The 19,974-nt window shown below is 43.2% G+C and overlaps 1 protein-coding gene across 1 annotated transcript in view; it reads right to left on the minus strand.

The window, feature by feature from the left end:
• Window positions 1-19,974, minus strand: part of LOC111953408 (A-type potassium channel modulatory protein DPP6-like) — a 212,706-nt gene that overhangs the window by 82,156 nt on the left and 110,576 nt on the right. The window contains 1 exon segment of the mRNA XM_070435603.1: window positions 9,244-9,358. Coding sequence (XP_070291704.1) covers window positions 9,244-9,358 — 115 coding nt within the window.

Raw genomic sequence — 19,974 nt, forward strand, 5'->3', positions numbered from 1 at the left:
TTAGAGCAGGTTGTGTATCGTTTGTCTCTGATTGAGAGTCATACTAAGGCAGCCAGGGTTTCACTGGTGTTTTGTGGGTGTTTGTTTCCTGTGTTAGCGTTTGGGCCTCACAGGACTGTTGCAGGTTAGTCACGTTTGTTGTTTTGTTAATTTGTAGTGTTTGTTGGTTTGTCATTAAAATCATGAATACCTCCTACTCCGCATCTTGGTCCGATCCATGCTCCTCCTCGTCTGAGGAGGAGAACGACATTGACAGCCGTTACAGAAACACCCACCAAACCAGGACCAAGCGGATTGGAGAAGGACGGCAAGAACCAAAGCAATGGAGAGAAGAGGAATGGACTTGGGAGGAGAATCCTAGACGGTAAAGGACCCTGGGCACAGCCAGTGGAGTGTCGCCGCCCCAAAGCGGAGCTGGAGGCAGCGAAAGCGGAGAGGCGGCATTATGAGGCGCTTGCAAGGCAGAGTGGCTGGAAACCCGAGAGGCTCACCCAAAATTTATTGGAGGGGGCTAAAGGGAGTTCTGTTCCCCAGTGCGGGCTATTCCACCTTGCCGCACTGGGAGGGCTAGGTTGGGCATCGAGCCGGATGTCATGAAGCCGGCCCAACGTATCTGGCCTCCAGTACGTCTCCTCGGGCCGGCGTACATGGCACCAGCCTTACAGGTGGGTGTCCCCGGTTCGCCTGCATAGCCCAGTGCGGGCAATTCCACCTCGCCGACACTGGCAGGGCTACGGGGACCATTCAACCTGGTAAGGTTGGAGAGGCTCGGTGCTCAAGAGCGCGTGTCCTCTCTTCACGGTCCGGCATATCCGGCGCCACCTTCCCGCCCCAGCCCAGTACCACCATGTGCCTACACCACGCACCAGGCTTCCAGTGCATCTCCAGAGCCCTGTTCCTCCTCTCCGCACTCGCCCTGAGGTGCGTGCCCTCAGCCGGTACCTCCAGTTCCGGCACCAACGCATCAGGCCTATTGTGCGTCTCAGCCGGCCAGAGTCTGCCGTCTGCCCAGCGGTGCCTGAACTGCCCGGCTGCCCAGCGCCGTCTGAGCCATCTGTCTGCCCAGCGCCGTCTGAGCCATCCGTCGCCAACGCCGTCTGAGCCCTCCGTCTGCCCCAACGCCGTCTGAGCCATCCGTCTGCCCAACGCCGTCTGAGCCATCCGTCTGCCCAACGCCGTTGAGCATCCGTCTGCCCAACGCCGTCTGAGCCATCCGTCTGCCCAACGCCGTCTGAGCCATCTGTCTGCCCAACGCCGTCTGAGCCATTCTCGTCTGCCCAACGCCGTCTGAGCCATCCGTCTGCCCAACGCCGTCTGAGCCATCCGTCTGCCCAGCGCCGTCTGAGCCATCCGTCTGCCCAGCCGCCGTCTGAGCCATCCGTCTGCCCAGCGCCGTCTGAGCCATCCGTCTGCCCAGCGCCGTCTGAGCCATCCGTCTGCCAAGCGCCATCTGAGCCGTCCGTCTGCCACGAGCCATTAGAGCCGCCCGTCTGTCCCGAGCCGCTAGAGCCGTCCGTCAGTTAGGAGCCGCCCGTCAGTCAGGAGCCGCAAGAGCCGTCAGCCAGTCAGGAGCCGCCAGAGACGCCAGCCAGTCAGGAGCTGCCAGAGCCGTCAGCCAGTCAGGAGCTTGCCAGAGACGCCAGCCAGTCAGGAGCTGCCAGAGACGCCAGCCAGTCAGGAGCTGCCAGAGACGCCAGGCCAGTCAGGAGCTGCCAGAGACCGCCAGACAGTCATGAGCTGCCCTCCAGTCATGAGGCTGCCCTCCAGTCATGAGCTGCCCTCCAGTTGCTGCCTCCAGTCATGAGCTGCCCTCCAGTCATGAGCTGCCCTCCAGTCATGAGCTGCCCTACAGTCATGAGCTGCCACCAGTCATGAGCTGCAACCCAGTCATGAGCTGCCACTCAGTCCGGAGCTGCTGCCCTTATCCGGAGCTGCTGCCCCTTATCCCGGAGCTGCTGCCCTTATCCCGGAGCTGCTGCTCCTTATCCCGGAGCTGCTGCCCCTTATCCGATGCTGCCCCTTCATTTAGGTGGGTTGAGTTGGAGGGTGGTCATTGGTAGGGGGATACGGAAGCGGGGAGTGACTATGGTGGGGTGGGGACCTCGCCCAGAGCCTGAGCCACCACCGTGGTCAGATGCCCACCCAGACCCTCCCTAGACTTTGTGCTGGTACGCCCGGGAGTTCGCACCTAAGGGGGGGGTTATGTCACGTTCTGACCTGTTTTTCTCTTGTTTTGTATGTCTTTATTGGTCAGGGCGTGAGTGTTGGGTGGGCAGTCTATGTTTTGTATTTCTATGTTGGGTTTTGTGTTCGGGCCTGGTATGATTCTCAATTAGAGACAGGTGTGTATCGTTTGTCTCTGATTGAGAGTCATACTAAGGCAGCCAGGGTTTCACTGGTGTTTTGTGGGTGTTTGTTTCCTGTGTTAGCGTTTGGGCCTCACAGGACTGTTGCAGGTTAGTCACGTTTGTTGTTTTGTTAATTTGTAGTGTTTGTTGGTTTTGTCATTAAAATCATGAATACCTCCTACTCCGCATCTTGGTCCGATCCATGCTCCTCCTCGTCTGAGGAGGAGAACGACATTGACAGCCGTTACATATAGTATATTTTAGGATGCTAAATCAAGGATTCAAAAGTCCAGATAAAACTGATAGGAAATACAGTATGCCCACATGTTGACTGTAAAGACCTCCACCAGTAGAAGTAATTAAAAGAACACAGCAGCCCTACATGGGTAATGAGTGTTAGTGATTAACAATGTGATTAGCCAGTTCCACATGGGATTTGACATCCAAATGAACATATTTTTATAAAGCTAAATTACAGTCAAGAGTGTCCCCCCCTTTGAAGAGGGGGATGACCGCAGCTGCTTTCCAATCTTTGGGAATCTCAGACGACACGAAAGAGAGGTTGAACAGGCTAGTAATAGGGGTTGCAACAATTTCGGGAGATAATTTGAGAAAGAAAGGGTCCAAATTGTCTAGCCCGGCTGATTTGTAGGGGTCCAGATTTTGCAGCTCTTTCAGAACATCAGCTGACTGGATTTGGGAGAAGGAGAAATGGGGAAGGCTTGGGCGAGTTTCTGTGGGAGGTGCATTGCTGTTGACCGGGGTAGGTGTAGCCAGGTGGAAAGCATGGCCAGCCGTAGAAAAATGCTTATTGAAATTCTCAATTATAGTGGATTTATCTGTGGTGACAGAGTTTCCTATCTTCAGTGCAGTGGGCAGCTGGGAGGAGGTGTTCATATTCTCCATGGACTTTAGTGTCCCAGAACTTTTTTGAGTTTGTGTTGCAGGAAGCAAATTTCTGCTTGAAAAAGCWAGCCTTGGCTTTTCTAACTGCCTGTGTATATTGGTTTCTAACTTCCCTGAAAAGTTGCATATCACGGGGGCTGTTCAATGCTAATGCCGAACGCCATAGGATGTTTTTGTGTTGGTTAAGGGCAGTCAGGTCTGGAGAGAACCATGGGCTATATCTGTTCCTGGTTCTACATTTCTTGAATGGGGCATGCTTATTTAACTTCTTTGGGGTACCCCCGCTTCTTCTCAATTTCCGCCTAAAGACATACCCTAATCTAACTGCCTGTAGCTCAGGCCCAGCGGCAAAGATAATTCATATTCTTGGTATCATTTGAAAGGAAACACTCTGAATTTTGTGGAAATGTGAATTGAATGTAGGAGAATATAACACAATAGATCTGGTAGAAGAAAATACAAGGAAATAAACATACGTTTTCTGTTTTTTATTGTTGCTGCATCATTTTTCAAATGACCAAGAACAGCCAAACATACAGATAGGATGCTGTGGATAATTTGAATGAAGAACATAAGATGGCAACAATAGCTGAGCAAAGTTTTAGACAGATAACTTAAAAAATGAGTGAGCTACATGACATTGAGCATGAAGTCACGCAGGTGTCCCACACAAATGTACCCAAATGTACCCAAGTGGCCGAATTGGTACAGTGATACATTTTGAAGGAAATAACTATATACAAAATACATAAATGCTATTCTAACACACACCAACATAATATATATATATATATATATGAAAATAATAATAAAATAAATAAATAATAATAAACAAACAAATAACAAGGGTAACTATTTACACATTTTCTATTTACAATATTGTATATTTTATAAATAAATAAATAGATAAATATTGTGAAGACCCTCAGTCCTCTACACAATATTGTGCTGCTGGTGCCATGGCCCATAGCAGTCTCTTTCTGCTGTAAAGCAGAGGCTTACTGAACAGGTGGTGCAGGTGATGGGGCATTTCCTGTGACAAAGGGCACAATGACGTCTCCCTACTGTGCCCTTTTTGCCCTGAGGCACATTCATGCCTGCAGAGATGAATTTGGGCAGGTGAACACCACTGGTTGGAGCAGAAGGTGCTGCAGTGGACTTGCTGTAGCTAGCAAGCTCTTGGATGAGCAGCTCCCTGAAGGCTAGCTGTGAGATGGGGGGCTGTCTCTATCAATTTCCTCTATAATTTGGGTTAAATCTGTATACCTAGACTTTGTTTGAGCTTTTCCTGATTTATTCACCATAATTTAAATATATAAACTTGTTGAAAATGCTATTGAATATGTACTACTATGCGTAACACTCGTGGCTCCGTCAAGTAGGATTTGCAATGGCGAATGAACCTCTTTTACGCCAGAGTTTACGACAAAGGCTGGTCTTCAAACATATAACCATTACATATTGTCGTTTACCTCAGCTCATTGGCTATCCTCAAAGCTAGATTTCAAGATGATCAGTGGTCATTGGGCCAAAATACAGTCAATCAACGATAGACCGGTCCTACCATTGGTGCGCAATGAGGTCATTGATTGGTGTCTTCAAATCGGTTTGTTTCGGTCAATACGTCCCGGGAAAAGAGCCATCATGTATGGTTGTGTTAGTAACAACCAGAGGATTGCAATGAAACCAACCATGACTGGATAAACATTTGTTTAGTGTGTGTAATTACCATGAATGCTTCGTCCAAAGTTGAATTAGAGGGAAATCACAACGCAACCGGTTTACAAATGTTTCGTGTTAGGCTATAAAAATGTATTTTATCAAACAAAACGAACATTCACTGTGCAGTTAGGACACTTGGCATTGCCACCAGAGGAAGATCTTCAATGGTAGCGATTTATTTTCATGTTATTTCTGACTTTCGTGACGCTAATGCTTGGTTGGAAAATGCTAGTAATACTTGTGTATGTGGGGTGCCGTCCTCAGAAAATCGCATGTTTGCTTTTGCAGTAAACCTTTTTGAAATCTGACACAGCGGCTGGATTAATAAGACGTTCATCTTTTAAATGATGTAAGATACATGTATTTACAAGAATGTTTAATGCAACGAATGATGTATTTAAAATGTTAGCTCTCTGCAGTTTCACCGGATGTTGGCCTGGTGGGACGTTAGCGTCTCACCTACCCTAGAGAAGTTAAGATGGTGAGGAAGGCATTTAAAAAAAAAAACAGGCATCCTCTACTGACGGGATTAGGTCAATATCCTTCCAGGATACCCGGGCCAGGTCGATTAGAAAGGCCTGCTCGCTGAAATGTTTCAGGGAGCGTTTGACAGTGATGAGTGGAGGTCGTTTGACCGCTGACCCATTACGGCTGCAGGCAATGAGGCAGTGATCGCTGAGATCTTGGTTGAAAACAGCAGAGGTGTATTTAGAGGGCAAGTTGGTTAAGATGATATCTATGAGGGTGCCCGTGTTTACGGCTTTGGGGTGGTACCTGGTAGGTTCATTGATAATTTGTGTGAGATTGAGGGCATCAAGCTTAGATTGTAGGATGGCTGGGGTGTTAAGCATGTCCCAGTTTAGGTCACCTAGCAGCACGAGCTCTGAAGATAGATGGGGGGCAATCAGTTCACATATGGTGTCCAGAGCACAGCTGGCGGCAGAGGGTGGTCTATAGCAGGCGGCAACGGTGAGAGACCTGTTTATAGAGAGGTGGATTTTTAAAAGTAGAAGTTCAAATTGTTTGGGTACAGATCTGGATAGTAGGACAGAACTCTGCAGGCTATCTCTGCAGTAGATTGCAACACCGCCCCTTTTGGCCGTTCTATCTTGTCTGAAAATGTTGTAGTTAGGGATGGAGATTTCAGAATTTTTGGTGGTCTTCCTAAGCCAGGATTCAGACACGGCTAAGACATCCGGGTTGGCAGAGTGTGCTAAAGCATTGAATAAAACAAACTTAGGGAGGAGGCTTCTAATGTTAACATGCATGAAACCAAGGCTATTACGGTTACAGAAGTCATCAAAAGAGAATAGGGGAATAGGAGTGGAGCTAGGCACTGCAGGGCCTGGATTCACCTCTACATCACCAGAGGAACAGAGGAGGAGTAGGACAAGGGTACGGCTAAAATCTATGAGAATTGGTCGTCTAGGACGTCTGGAACAGAGAGTAAAAGGAGCAGGTTTCTGGGGGCGATAAAATAGCTTCAAGGTATAATGTACAGACAAAGGTATGGTAGGATGTGAATACAGTGGAGGTAAACCTAGGTATTGAGTGATAATGAGAGAGATATTGTCTCTAGAAACATCATTGAAACCAGGTGATGTCATCGCATGTGTGGGTGGTGGAACTGAAAGGTTGGATAAGGTATAATGAGCAGGGCTAGAGGCTCTACAGTGAAATAAGCCAATAAACACTAACCAGAACAGCAATGGACAAGGCATATTMACATTAAGGAGAGGCATGCTTAGCCGAGTGATCATAAGGGTCCAGTGAGTAGTGAGGTTGGTTGTGGTCACGGCGATTCAGACAGCTAGCCGGGCCATGGGTAGCAAGCTGGCAGAGGATGGAGGTCTGTTTTTAGCCACCTCATGCGTTTCCGTCGGTAGATTAGTGGGGTTCAGTGTGGTAGAGGGGAACAATCCAATTGGCAAAATAGATATAGTTATAGTGACCCAAGAAAATAGTCCGATAGACCTATTCAGATAGCAGCCGATAAGACAACTAACGATTAGCGGGCCGCAGATAGGCGTTCAGGTTACGTCGCGAAGGAGGGGCCATTTGGATAACTCCATCGGGCAGATAACGTCGGTAGTCCAGTCGTGAAGGCCCGGTGGGGCTCCGTATCGGCAGTAAAACGGGTCCGGATAGGTGATTGTAGCCCAGGAGTGGCTGATGGAACTCTTCAGCTGGCTAACTATAATTGATGTTTGCTCCGAGACCGACGTAAGCCAATAGTCACTCGGATAGCAGCTAGCTAGCTGCAAGATCCAGGTGTAAATGTCCAGAGTGTAACGGACGTCGTCGGGAGAAGGAGAAGAGGACCAAGGTGCAGCGTGGTAAGTGTTCATATTTTAAATCAAATAAACTGAACACTAAACAAAACAACAAAAGACGACAAACGAACAGTTCTGTAAGGTGACGACACACACTAAACAGAAAATAATCACCCACAACTCGGTGGGAAAACAGGCTACCTAAATATGGTTCTCAATCAGAGACAACGATAGACAGCTGCCTCTGATTGAGAACCACACACGGCCAAACACAAAGAAATAGACATACAAATATAGAATGCCCACCCACATCACAACCTGACCAAACAAAAAATAGAAACATACAAAGCAATCTATAGTCAGGGCGTGACACTGAGCTTGCGGTAGAAATCCGGGGATATGGAGAGAAAATAGGTCCGGTATGCTCTGGTCTGAGTCGCGTTGTACAAAACTGGCGATAGCTTTTCGAGCTAAAGGATAGCTGATGACTGCCAACCGTGGTTAGCTGAATACTAACGTTAGCCAGTGAACTGGCTAGCTTCTGTTGTGGATTTCAGATTTGAGGTGAATAATATATATATATTTTTTTTAATTGGTGAGGCGGGTTGCAGGAGTGTTTTAAAGTTGAGTTTTTAGAAGAAAAAAATAATATATATAAAAAGATATGCGAAGAAAATATGTAAATATATATATACACGTGACACGACAAGACGAGGACAAATGACGTCTGACTGCTATGCCATCTTGGAATTAAAAGGATAGAAGCAAGTATAGAAGCAAGTCCGCAGAGGCGTAGCGCAGTTTTGTGCGGCGCTCGCAAAAAAATATGACTATTCATTTTTTTGGGGATCTTTTCCTTTGCCATCGGGCAGAGAGAAACATTTGCCATTTTATAGCTAATCTCATGTTATTTTACGTATTTTCCCATGAGGCTGAGAGAAAATACTTGCCTGGCTACCCAAAGTTCTTGCTCCGGCCAAACGCTACGCCACGCCCACGGACGTTAGCTTCTTCTCCGCAATGAGTCTGGTTCTGAGTACCTCCCCGACGATTTCTAGAATGCAAACACATTCTAACCGTTCTGATTGGTCCCAGAAACCGATGGGTTGTGCCAGACCAATAACACACGTGGGTAAAGCGGCCTTTTGAAAATGTGTCATTGGCTTACTCTGATTGGTTAGAGATGATCCAATTGCTCATACTTTTGTTTTGTACAACACCCCTCATTTTGACATCACCACAAACAACTTCAATGTTGGCAGTCTCAGACTGAAGTATGTAGTGAACATAGAGTTACGTAAGAATTCAGTTTGAGTTGTAAGGCATAGAAAATGTTGCCGTTTTAGAGCTAATTTCCTGCTAATCTTCACATTTTGCCATGAGGCTGAGAGAAAATGTAGCAGTTTTAAAGATAATTTCCTGTAATTCCCCCTAAAAATCATGGCTTGTGAAGTTTTCATATGCTATCTGGGGGGCCGAACTCCCCCCTCCCCAATAATAATAATAATTGAATAGATCTTGCAGGGGCTGCGGGGGTTTGTGCTATGCCAGTGAGGGTCTGGGTATAAATATATGCTACTGTGTGTGACGGTTTTATAAGTATACCTGTGAGAGACTGGGGCACTATATGTAACACTGTAAATTGTGTTTGTGTAAGTGTTTGTGAGAAAGTGCACATACGCAGGACTCTCCAACTACATGCAGTGAATATGTTTTGTGGTTACGGGAGAGTACAAGGCAACTGCACTGCACCTATCAGAGCAATACTCTGAGACATGTAAGACATTGTGACCCAGGGTGCATGTTAGAAAGAATCTGTCGATGTGCTCTTGAGCAAGGCACTTAACCCTAATTTGCTCCAGGGGCGCCATACTACTATGGCTGACCCTGTACAACAACACGTGTATTGTTCAACACGTGTATTGTTGTGTTTTTTCCTTTTATACCATATCGTACGGGAGTCTTCCCTCCCCTCCTTACCACTCCCCACCTACCTGGTGTCAGCAGGATGACCGAGGTGACGATCAGGGAGCAGATGACCAGAATGACCAACAGGGCGATCGCAATTCCCTTCCAGTTCCTCTGAGGAGGGTTACTCCCCACCAGCTCCTGGTCAGACAAAACAGACAGAGAGAAACACACGATCAGAAAGAGAAATAGAGGAGATAGAAAATCAGGAAAGGAGAGTGAACAAGGTGAGTGAACAAGAGAAAGGTTGTGGAGAGCAAGAGAAGCAAAGGGAGAAAGAAATGAGAAGTGGGTAAGGGAGAGAGATAATGGAGTGATACTGTCTATTAGTATAAATAGTAGGGGGGAAGAGGAAGTGAGAAAAATTTACACAAATAACTAATAAAAGAGAATGGAAGGAAGGAGGGAGGGAGGGAGGGGGAGAGAAAGGTGGATAACTAAAATGGATGGGTCAGTCAAGGACAAGTGTGGACTACGGAAACACCACAAATTCTCAAGTAGAATCGCCATGAGCAAAAGCCAGGAGGAGGAATGGAGGAGATGTGTGTGTGTGGGGGGTTCTCAATGAGGCAAGGTGTCAGCGGCCATCACTGGCAAACGAATGTGACAGATAAAAAATGAGCTTTCGGAATATTGGTAACTTTGGTGGGTGAACGCCGTCAAGAGGCTTTTTGTTCGAAAAATGATTTCAAATTATGGTGCAACCTTGAGCCATGTTTTGGGAGAAAACAAATGAATTATATATTCAAGGTTTAATATTGTCTTAAGTGCAAAATAAAATGTTAAAGTATCAATTTGACAAACGGTCCCTGCTGGGTATGGAGTGAGTGGAATGAGAAAAGGGTTTTCAGCCTTCCCCTTTTTGCACCAATAATAATCCTTATTATTGATGATTTTGGAAAAAAATGATTATGCCAGTACAATTATGATTGATAGTGGTAGCACTGAATAGATCTGTCCTCATAAATTTATTGAGGCTTATACCTGAACAGCAGCAGCAACATCAACAACAACATGAAACATTGGCTTACATCCAAAAAAACTGAAACAAAGATGAAAAGAAAGTTGGACATTTCTATAGTTCAAGTCCAATAAACAAAAACAACCAAGCTAGAGGAGTCTTTTAAAAGGTCATTGAAAGCCTAAAACATTAGCTGCATTAATAACTTTCTAATTAGTTTACGGTAGGGGGGGTACAAAGTCCTGAGCAGAGGCCGTGCAGAGAGGATCTGTGGCTAAGGTCTTAATCAATAGACCCCCCCCCCCCCCCCACCACCACAACAGACACACAACCACGCTCTGGAACAGAGTGGGCTGGTCTACGAGGTAAGCCTTTTAGTGACCTCTTTCCCTCCTTAATTGAATGGAGTGGCAGACATCATTAGCCTGGAGAGAAGAGGAACAGCAGGGGGCTTTTTACCACACCACCCATTACACACACTCATTAAAACCAGCAACCTGTTTTCCCACAATCCCCGGTGGCACTCTGGCGAAACGGGGGTGCTTTCGCAGGGGTCACTGCCGAGGGCTCGTCACGCCAGGCGGGAGGAGTTAGTGGACTGCGGTGTAAACAACACGGATTCCACAGAACCACCACAAACACACTACAAGTGCCATACTGTTTTAGTTCTATCCAGCCTGAGTAGACCGCTTTAGGATGTAGGATACAGTAGGACGCCAGCCAGACATACTGTATCCCTGCCATTGAGCAATCTCGTTTTATCAACTTTTGCTTAAAAGGACATTATACTCCAAAATGAGTGAAAATTAAATGATGTTGACACCATCTGAAATATAATTTCCACTTTAAAAGCATTATAACCATAGCCCAACTGATGCAGCATAGTTGAAGCATTGGGTTGCCCATCTGCATTTACCTAATTGAAAAACCCAAATGCTACAAATATACAGTGCATTCGGAAGTATTCAGACACCTTGAATTTTCCACATTTTGTTACGTTACAGCCTTATTCTAAAATTGATTAAATAGGTTTTTCCCCTCATCAATAACCCATAATGACAACGCAAAAAATGTTTTTTAGGACATTTAGCAAATGTATTAAATAAAAATCTGAAATATAACATTTACATAAGTATTCAGATCCTTTACTCAGTGCTTTGTTGAAGCACCTTTGGCAGTGATTACAGCCTCGAGTGTTTCCGGTGATTTGGAAAGGCACACACACTTGTCTATATAAGGTCCTACAGTTGACAGTGCATGTCAGAGCAAAAACCAAGCCATGAGGTCAAAGGAATTGTTCGTAGAGCTCCGAGACAGGATTGTGTCGAGGCACAGATCTTGGGAGGGTACAAAAAATGTCTGCAGCATTGAAGGTCCCCAAGAACACAGTGCGCTCCATCATTCTTAAATGGAAGAAGCTTGAAACCACCAAGACTCTTCCTAGAGCTGGCCGCCCGGCCAAACTGAGCAGTCGGGGAGAAGGGCCTTGATCAGGGAGGTGACCAAGAACCAATGGTCACTCTGACAGAGGTCCAGAGTTCCCTCTGTGGAGATGGGAGAACCTTCCAGAAGGACAACCATCTTGCAGGACTCCACCAATCAGGCCTTTATGGTAGAGTGGCCAGATGGAAGCCACTAGATAAAGGCACATAGGACTGTCAGACCATGAGAAACAAGATTCTCTAGTCTGATGAAACCAAGATTGAACTCTTCGGCCTGAATGCCAAGTATCATGTCTGGAGGAAACCTGGCACCATCCCTACGGTGAAGCATGGTGGTGGCAGCATCGTGCTGTGGTGATGTTTTTCAGAGGCAGGGACTGGGAGACTAATCAGGATCGAGGGAAAGATGAACGGAGCAAAGTACGGAGAGATCCTTGATGAAAACCTGCTCCAGAGTCCTCAGGACCTCAGACTGGGGTGAAGGTTCACCTTCCAACAGGACAACGACCCTAAGCACACTGCCAAGACAATGCAGGAGTGGCTTCGGGACAAGTCTCTGAATGTCTTGAGTGGCCCAGCCAGAGCCCAGACTTGAACCCGATCGAACATCTCTGGAGAGACTTGAAAATAGCTGTTCAGCTATGCTCCACATCCAACCTGACAGAGCTTGAGAGGATCTGCGGAGAAGAATGGGAGAAACTCATACCCAAGAAAACTTAAGGCTCTAATCGCTGCCAAAGGTGCTTCAACAAAGTACTGAGTAAAGGGTCTGAATACTTACGTAAATGTGATGTTTCAGTTTTTTATTCTCTTACTAGAGGTCGACCAATTATGATTTTTCAACGCCGATACCGATACCGATTATTGGAGGACAAAAAAAGCCGATACCGATAAAAAAAAAAATATATATATATATATATGTATTTATATATATTATATATATATTATAATATATATTATATAATATATATATATATATATATATAATATATATATATATTATATATAATATATATCATACACACCACACATTTTTGTAATAATGACAATTGCAACAATACTGAATGAACAATGAACACTTTTATTTTAACTTAATATAATACATAAATACATAAACATAATAAAATCAATTTAGTCTCAAATAACATGAGAACATATGTTAAAACGAACCACCAGCTTTCATCGGTCTTCAATATTCCCAGTTAAGAAGTTTTGGGTTGTAGTGCAGAAAGCAGAGCTTGTCTGCATGGTCCCCTGTCAGTCTGCTCCTCCGCGAAACACAGACCTTATTTGAAGTAGATCAAGACATTCTCTATGGAAGACATGAACGGTAAAATAACGAAGGAACCCTTTCAAGTTCAGCGCAAGTTATTACAGGAATTATAACGCGTCGACTATTTCTCTCTAAACCATATACCTTTGCTAATCCGGAAACTATCACCTCGAAAACAAAACGTTTATTCCGTTCCGTATTTTATCTAACGGGTGGCATCCATGAGTCTAAATATTCCTGTTACATTGCACAACCTTCAATGTTATGTCATAATTACGTACAATTCTGGCAAATTAGTTCGCAAAAGAGCCAGGCGGCCCAAACTGTTGCATATACCCTACCTCTGCGTGCAATGAACGCAAGAGAAATGACACAATTTTCACCTGGTTAATATTGCCTGCTAACCTGGATTTCTTTTAGCTAAATATGCAGTTTTAAAAATATATACTTGTGCATTGATTTTAAGAAAGGCATTGATGTTTATGGTTAAGTAAACATTGGAGCAATGACAGTCATTGATTGATTGTTTTTTATAAGATAAGTTTAATGCTAGCTAGCAATTTACCTTAGCTTACTGCATTCGCGTAACAGGCAGGCTCCTCGTGGAGTGCAATGTAATCAGGTGTTAGAGCATTGGACTAGTTAACTGTACGGTTGCAAGATTGGATCACCCGAGCTGACAAGGTTAAAAATCTGTCGTTCTGCCCCTGAACGAGCCAGAACGTTCCTAGGCCGTCATTGAAAATAAGAATGTGTTCTTAACTGACTTGCCTAGTTAAATAAAGATTAAATAAAGGTGTATTTAAAAAATAATATAATAATAATAATAAAATCGGCGCCCAAAAATTACCGATTTCCGATTGTTATGAAAACTTGAAATCGGCCCCGATTAATCGGCCATTCCGATTAATCGGTCGACCTCTACTTCATACATTTGCAAAAAAGGGGTCTGATTATTTCCGAATTCCGAAAGTATTCAAATCCCTTGACTTTTTCCACTTTACGTGACACGTTACGTTACAGCCTTAATCCATAATGGATTAAATCGTTTTTTCCCACAAAAAAAAATCCACCCCAATCTACACAAAACACCTCATAATGACAAAGCAAAAACCTGTTTTTAGAAATGTATATCTAATTTACATAGGTATTCACACCCCTGAGTCAACACTTTGCGTTTGGCAGCGATTACAGCTGGAAGTCTTTCTGGGTAAGTCTCTAAGAGCTTTACAACCCTTAAATTCATGCTGTAACACAACAAAATGCGGAAAAAGTCAAAGGGTATGAATGCTTTCTGAAGGCACTGTACATACTGTGCTGTTACATACTGTCTATCTTCAAGTAAACTACAAGCCAACCATTAACTGTCTTCCCATCAATGCGTTCTGACCGATGCCGAGGCGAACACGCCCATACCAGAAACCTTAGAATAACACAGTCCTTTAGCCCTCCACTACACAGCCCATTATCTTTTCTACATATTTTATATCTGGTTTTAGTCGTTTAAATTTGCACTGCAAATATTTTACCATCCTGAATTGCTATTTTTGTATCACATTTTTTGGAGTGGCGGCAAGGATTTAAATATAAGGGAAACCCTGATCGCCCACTGCGTACAGTTAAAGGAGCACTGAGTATGATTTTGCCAATATGAGAGGATAAATATCACACTGTTCTGGAGAACAGATTAGGGAAAGTATTCAGACCCATTGAATTTTTCCATATCTTGTTACGTTACAGCCTTATTCTAAAATGAATTAAATTTAAAAAATCCTCATAAATTTACACACAATACCTCATAATGACAAAGCAAAAACGTGTTTTTAGAAATGTTAGCAAATGTATTGAAAATTATATACAGAAGTGTCTTATTTATATATAGGGGAAACCTTGATTGCCCACTGCGTACAGTTAAAGGACCACTGAGGATGATTGTGCCAATATGAGAGGATAAACATCACAATGTTTTGGAGAACAGATTAGGGATTTTACATTAGACCCAATATAATAGACCTGCACTCACCATAACACCGACACAGTAGCATTCAATTGTAACACATCAGGGTTGGCACACACACACACAAAATTATTCATAACACACATGAAGAAAGACACTTAAGTCACAGCAGACTCCACAGCTTTAGACATATTCCTCAAACAGAAGAAAACAACTACTTGATAAGATCTTCACCTCTCAGCTTCAGTAGGCAACAGAGAAGCAGAGAGATCAAAGACCGAGAGAATAGAGGGGGTGCATTCTGGTCTGGGTCATGTTTATCAATTGAGACTTTACCCTGGGCAGTACTGCCGGAGTGCCTGGGCCTTGCTTCACACCAGTAACGAGTGCAGGGCTTCTGCTGTGACAAAGCATGAGCGTTGTATTGTAAACAGCCCGTGGGTAGTCACAGCTGACTAAACAAACATCAATATACAAAAACGCTTGCAGGGCTAGGATGATCCAACACTGCAAGACAATTTGAAGTCTTTTAATTTGAGATAATTATGACTGCGGGATGGAGTCAGTCCCCTAGTACTATTTTTCCATGGATATGCTCTCCCGTGAAAGTCAGAATCAGATGTTTACTGTGTTTAGTAGTACATTTTTTAAAATACTTTGCCAATTGGTAGAACATGATTGAACTTGCAAATACATTTTAAAGCATATCGCTTTTGCATGCTTGAGTCAACATGTGACTGTCACTAGGTTAAATTGATTTTCGGTGACGAACGATAACACAGCCAAAACGGAGTGACATTTTTAACGGCTAGAAGATATTGGTCAGCCAGGTTATCTGAAAGAAGAAATATATTTCCATCTCTGATCAGTAGAAAGTTTTTTTTTCTCATACTAAGAATTGTACAGCATTTGTGCAATCTAATAAACACCAAATAAACAAGAGGAGGTAGAAATACAGACTTCCCAGCATCAGGTACTATGAGCAGCGAACTTCACTGACAGGTTGTAGTTTAATCAATATTCAACCGCCTTGAGAAAGATGTGTTACTCTAGAGAAGAATGCTAGCTACACTGGAACCTCTCCCTCCATATGAACCTGAAATCTCCTATGAAAGCTACTCTGATGCTTCCCAGCCTGTCGACAATATCAGTTCATCTCTGTGTACCTTCCAGCTATATTGAATGAAAGTAGGGGGAGTTTTCAATAATCACTGAATGAATTCTGGTCTGGATTGAGAGTCTGCAATGGTAACGTTCACTGTGTATTAACTCGTGCAGTGAGAGATGGGAGAACAGTGCTGTTCTGGGTATTGTGAAGCCCATCTGATGGAGAATGTTCTCCTGCATTCAAAGCTGCCAGTGTGCCATGGCGTGCATAGCTTCATGAGCTTATTATTCTGAACAGTTGCGATGTCTGAAACTTTGTAGGAGTTGTGTATAGGAGGCAGCATCAATAACGCAAAACCATAAAGTCCTCTTTCCACGGCAGTATTGCCTCAAACTTTGTATTGCCAGTTTTGTAAATTGTATTAGTTTATCCTCTATTTTATTCATGACCATCATTGTATTAATACTGTGGAATTCACCACAGGTTTGGACAAATATATTTCTCCCCCACATATTGTGTAGGGACTACAGAACATGACTTTACACTCAATTTAGAAGAGGCTATACATCAAATTCAGCCACCTGAGACTCCATATAATATAAAACGGGCTATGTAACCCTAACCCTAACCTAACCCTAACTACTGTGACTGAAATTCAGTGGTGGAAAAAGTACCCAATTGTCATGCTTGAGTAAAAGTAAAGATACCTTAATAGAAATTGACTCAAGTAAAAGTGAAAGTCACCTAATAGTTAAGAAAAAGTCTACATGTATTTGGTTTTAAATATACCTAAGTATCAAAAGTAAAAATACAAATAATTTCAACTTCTTTATATGAAGCAAATCAGAGGCAGTAGGGATGACCACTGATGTTCTCTTGATAAGTGTGTAAATTGGACAATTTTTCTGTCCTGATAAGCATTCAAAATGTAACAAGTACTTTTGGATGTCAGGGAAAATGTATGGAGTAAAAAGTACATTATTTTCTTAAGGAATGTAGTGGAGTAAAAGTTGTCAAAAATATAAATAGTAAAGTACTGATACCCTAAAAAACTAATTAAGTAGTACTTTGAAGTATTTTTACTTAAGTAATTTACACCACTGCTGAAATGCCTTTGCTAAGAAACAGGAAATGTACAGTGTTTCCTTGACATAGTAACAGAGTGGATGCAATAAACAGAAAATACATCAATGCTATTTTCATGTCTTATTATCTTTAATTGTGTCACACACATATGTGTTTATTCAACTGAGTGGGACCTGAACACACCAGTTTCTTTATACATTCAAAGTCGATTTTACACTTGCAGCCTAAGGCTTTGTGATCTCAAAGCATTAAAGAAAGCTTAACTAGCTCGGTCAATTTCCCTATCTAGGGGAGAGGAGGGGCTCAATTTATTCCTGATGCACTCTAATGTGTCTGAAAACGATGTTCAAAGGGTATCGGCCAGGCAGGTCACAAATGCTTGGCAATAACCTACGGAACAGCCTGGGAGGGCCAAGAAAATTATTTTGTGAAGATAAGCCGTCATCCATCTCAAAGAACATGCAATTTGGTGGCAATTTTCCATTTAGTTGGAAAATAAGATCCCACATTAATTTTATGGATTATACTGGACAAAATAGCAGTCGTTTCAAGCCTGCCTTTGTCACAGTCGAGAGAAGAATCTCATTCTCAGTCCATTTGCTCAATTCCTTTATTCTCCTATTCATCTTTTAGCATGTGGACTTCATCAGAGGGTTCCCATGAATAGAAACATTATCCTGAACCTTTTAGCTATGAAAGGTTGGTTTTTATACTAGCTCTGCCACAGAACAGGCATACTGAAGTACAAAACAGACAGAAGAGAAAATGGAGTAACATATCTAACGCTCTATTTAGATAGTCAACTTGTACATAAATCACCCGCATGAAAATGAACGGTTTCCTGTTTCTTATTGTCAACCATCATAGTATATTCATATCAAATGAAAATGTTCGTTAAGAAAGGCGTGATCAGATGGAAGAAATTCCGAACATAACTCATAACGTTCATGGCAGTCTAAATGCAAAATTAAGACAAAAGTTGTTCTCTCGCTCAAATATAGGTTACACTTTCACTCCTGAGAGACCATCTGAAGGGAACCTGTGAATTAAGTAACAATTTTGCCATCAAAATGGATGGCCAATCCAATTAAGGGGAACATTAAAGTCCAATGTACTGGTGATGACTAGTGATGATGATATAATGAGCCCTCACTGACACATACAGTACTGAGGACAGCAACACAGGTGCTCCCTCTGGCTAAGTCTGGGAACTCTCTCCCAGAGCTTCCATCCTCCTCACAGTCACGTGTTATTACACAGTTTACTTTACCACACAGGAGTATTTGTCCTTTGGGGTTAATATAGAAGCACAGATAATCATTCTTTGGTTGTGTGCCTAACAAAATCCCCATAGCCTCATTTCCTCTCGTACTGAAGAGTTGGGAGTCTTCCTCCTAATTAGCTCAAAGTCAAGTCCAGCTAGGGAGTGTAGTTCTCGAGAATATGTTATACATTCCAGCATAGATAAGGTAAACTGAACTAAATACTGTCCTTCAGCGGAGGTGAAGACATGGTAACATTAATAAGGACTTCTCAGATGAGACGTGAGTCTTACACAATGGATAAAAACTGCATGATAGGCCTATCTAGGACTGCAGTAGCAAAATACCCTGTAGTGTGTTAATGTATTCATTATGAACAAGTTCAAATGATTTGTTCCGAGTCAGAAATGGGATGTAAAAGCCTAAAAATAATATACTCTACTGTATCTATATATTGGATCATGAAGTGACGTATGTGATTAGGTAAATTGTTAGATGTGGACTACATCGCATGTAATTTCTGATTGGCCTCCACTTTTCATACTATGACACAACACAGACACGATGTGAACAGTCATTCTATACCAGCTTCTATTAACTCAGATTGTGGATTCAGAGTAGTGTTGGGCGATATCCAGATATTTATACCGTTTCTGTTCCATACTGGGGTATACGGTATTACTGGAAGTGCAAACAAGTGGCGCTATTTCAAAGCTATTTACACACAAAACAATTTAGGCAACAGGGATCTTGATCCAGGAGGTGATTGAATGTCTCTGCTGTAACCAAGAAGCTTGATCTTGACATCAAGCCACTTAGCTAGCAAGTTAGCAAACCAAATGCTGGAGCCCTGATGCTGGATATCATTTATTTGACCCATCTTACATTTCTTATAGATATGCTTAACTTTTTGCATCTGAGCTCCTAGAGTGTGCGGCTCTCCTTTATTTTTAAGATATGCTTAACTTACCATACTGGAGTATTTGTCATTTGGGGTGCACCCCCGTCGGTATTTTGAAATATAAAGTTAATACCGTATACCAGGATATTGCCCAAGCCTAAAGTTCACAGTACAGTGAAACTATAGTCCCTCAGAACTATTGTAGGCTACATCAACGTTTTTACAGGTAGGCCTATAGACTATAATACGCTACCATTTCCAATATGGAAAGATTCTTATATCTAGAATATCTTTAACGCCATATCTGATTTCAAAAAGTGCTACCTGGTATGGCTTGCCATTAGAGATACTGGTCTCCTTCCAGGCTGATAAATGGTAGTCTTTGGCTTCGATTTCTCTGAATGTGACGATCCATAGATGTGGCTCATTAGGTGGGCCCCGCCAGCACAAAGAGTATCGAGCATAGACCAGCCATCTCCAACGGGGCCTCTGGAAACCTCACTTAGTGATCAATACACAGTGTCCCCTTTATTATCCACTGGTTACCTCATCTTTTCACCAATCTCACAAACCCATAGAACTTCTGAAACAGTTCAGCAGATTCCTCAGCCAGAAGGCAATTACACTTCCAGTGCCCAAGACTTTGTGAGCTCTCTAAACACGGCGGCTAACCTTCCCGATCATGCCTCTGTGATCTGCAATTATGATAATGATTAGCACAATTATCTGGGTGGCCGTCTGCACTGGATTAATGAAGACGTGATTAG

Source organism: Salvelinus sp. IW2-2015, linkage group LG27 (assembly GCF_002910315.2).
Source record: "Salvelinus sp. IW2-2015 linkage group LG27, ASM291031v2, whole genome shotgun sequence".
NCBI lineage: Eukaryota > Metazoa > Chordata > Actinopteri > Salmoniformes > Salmonidae > Salvelinus > Salvelinus sp. IW2-2015.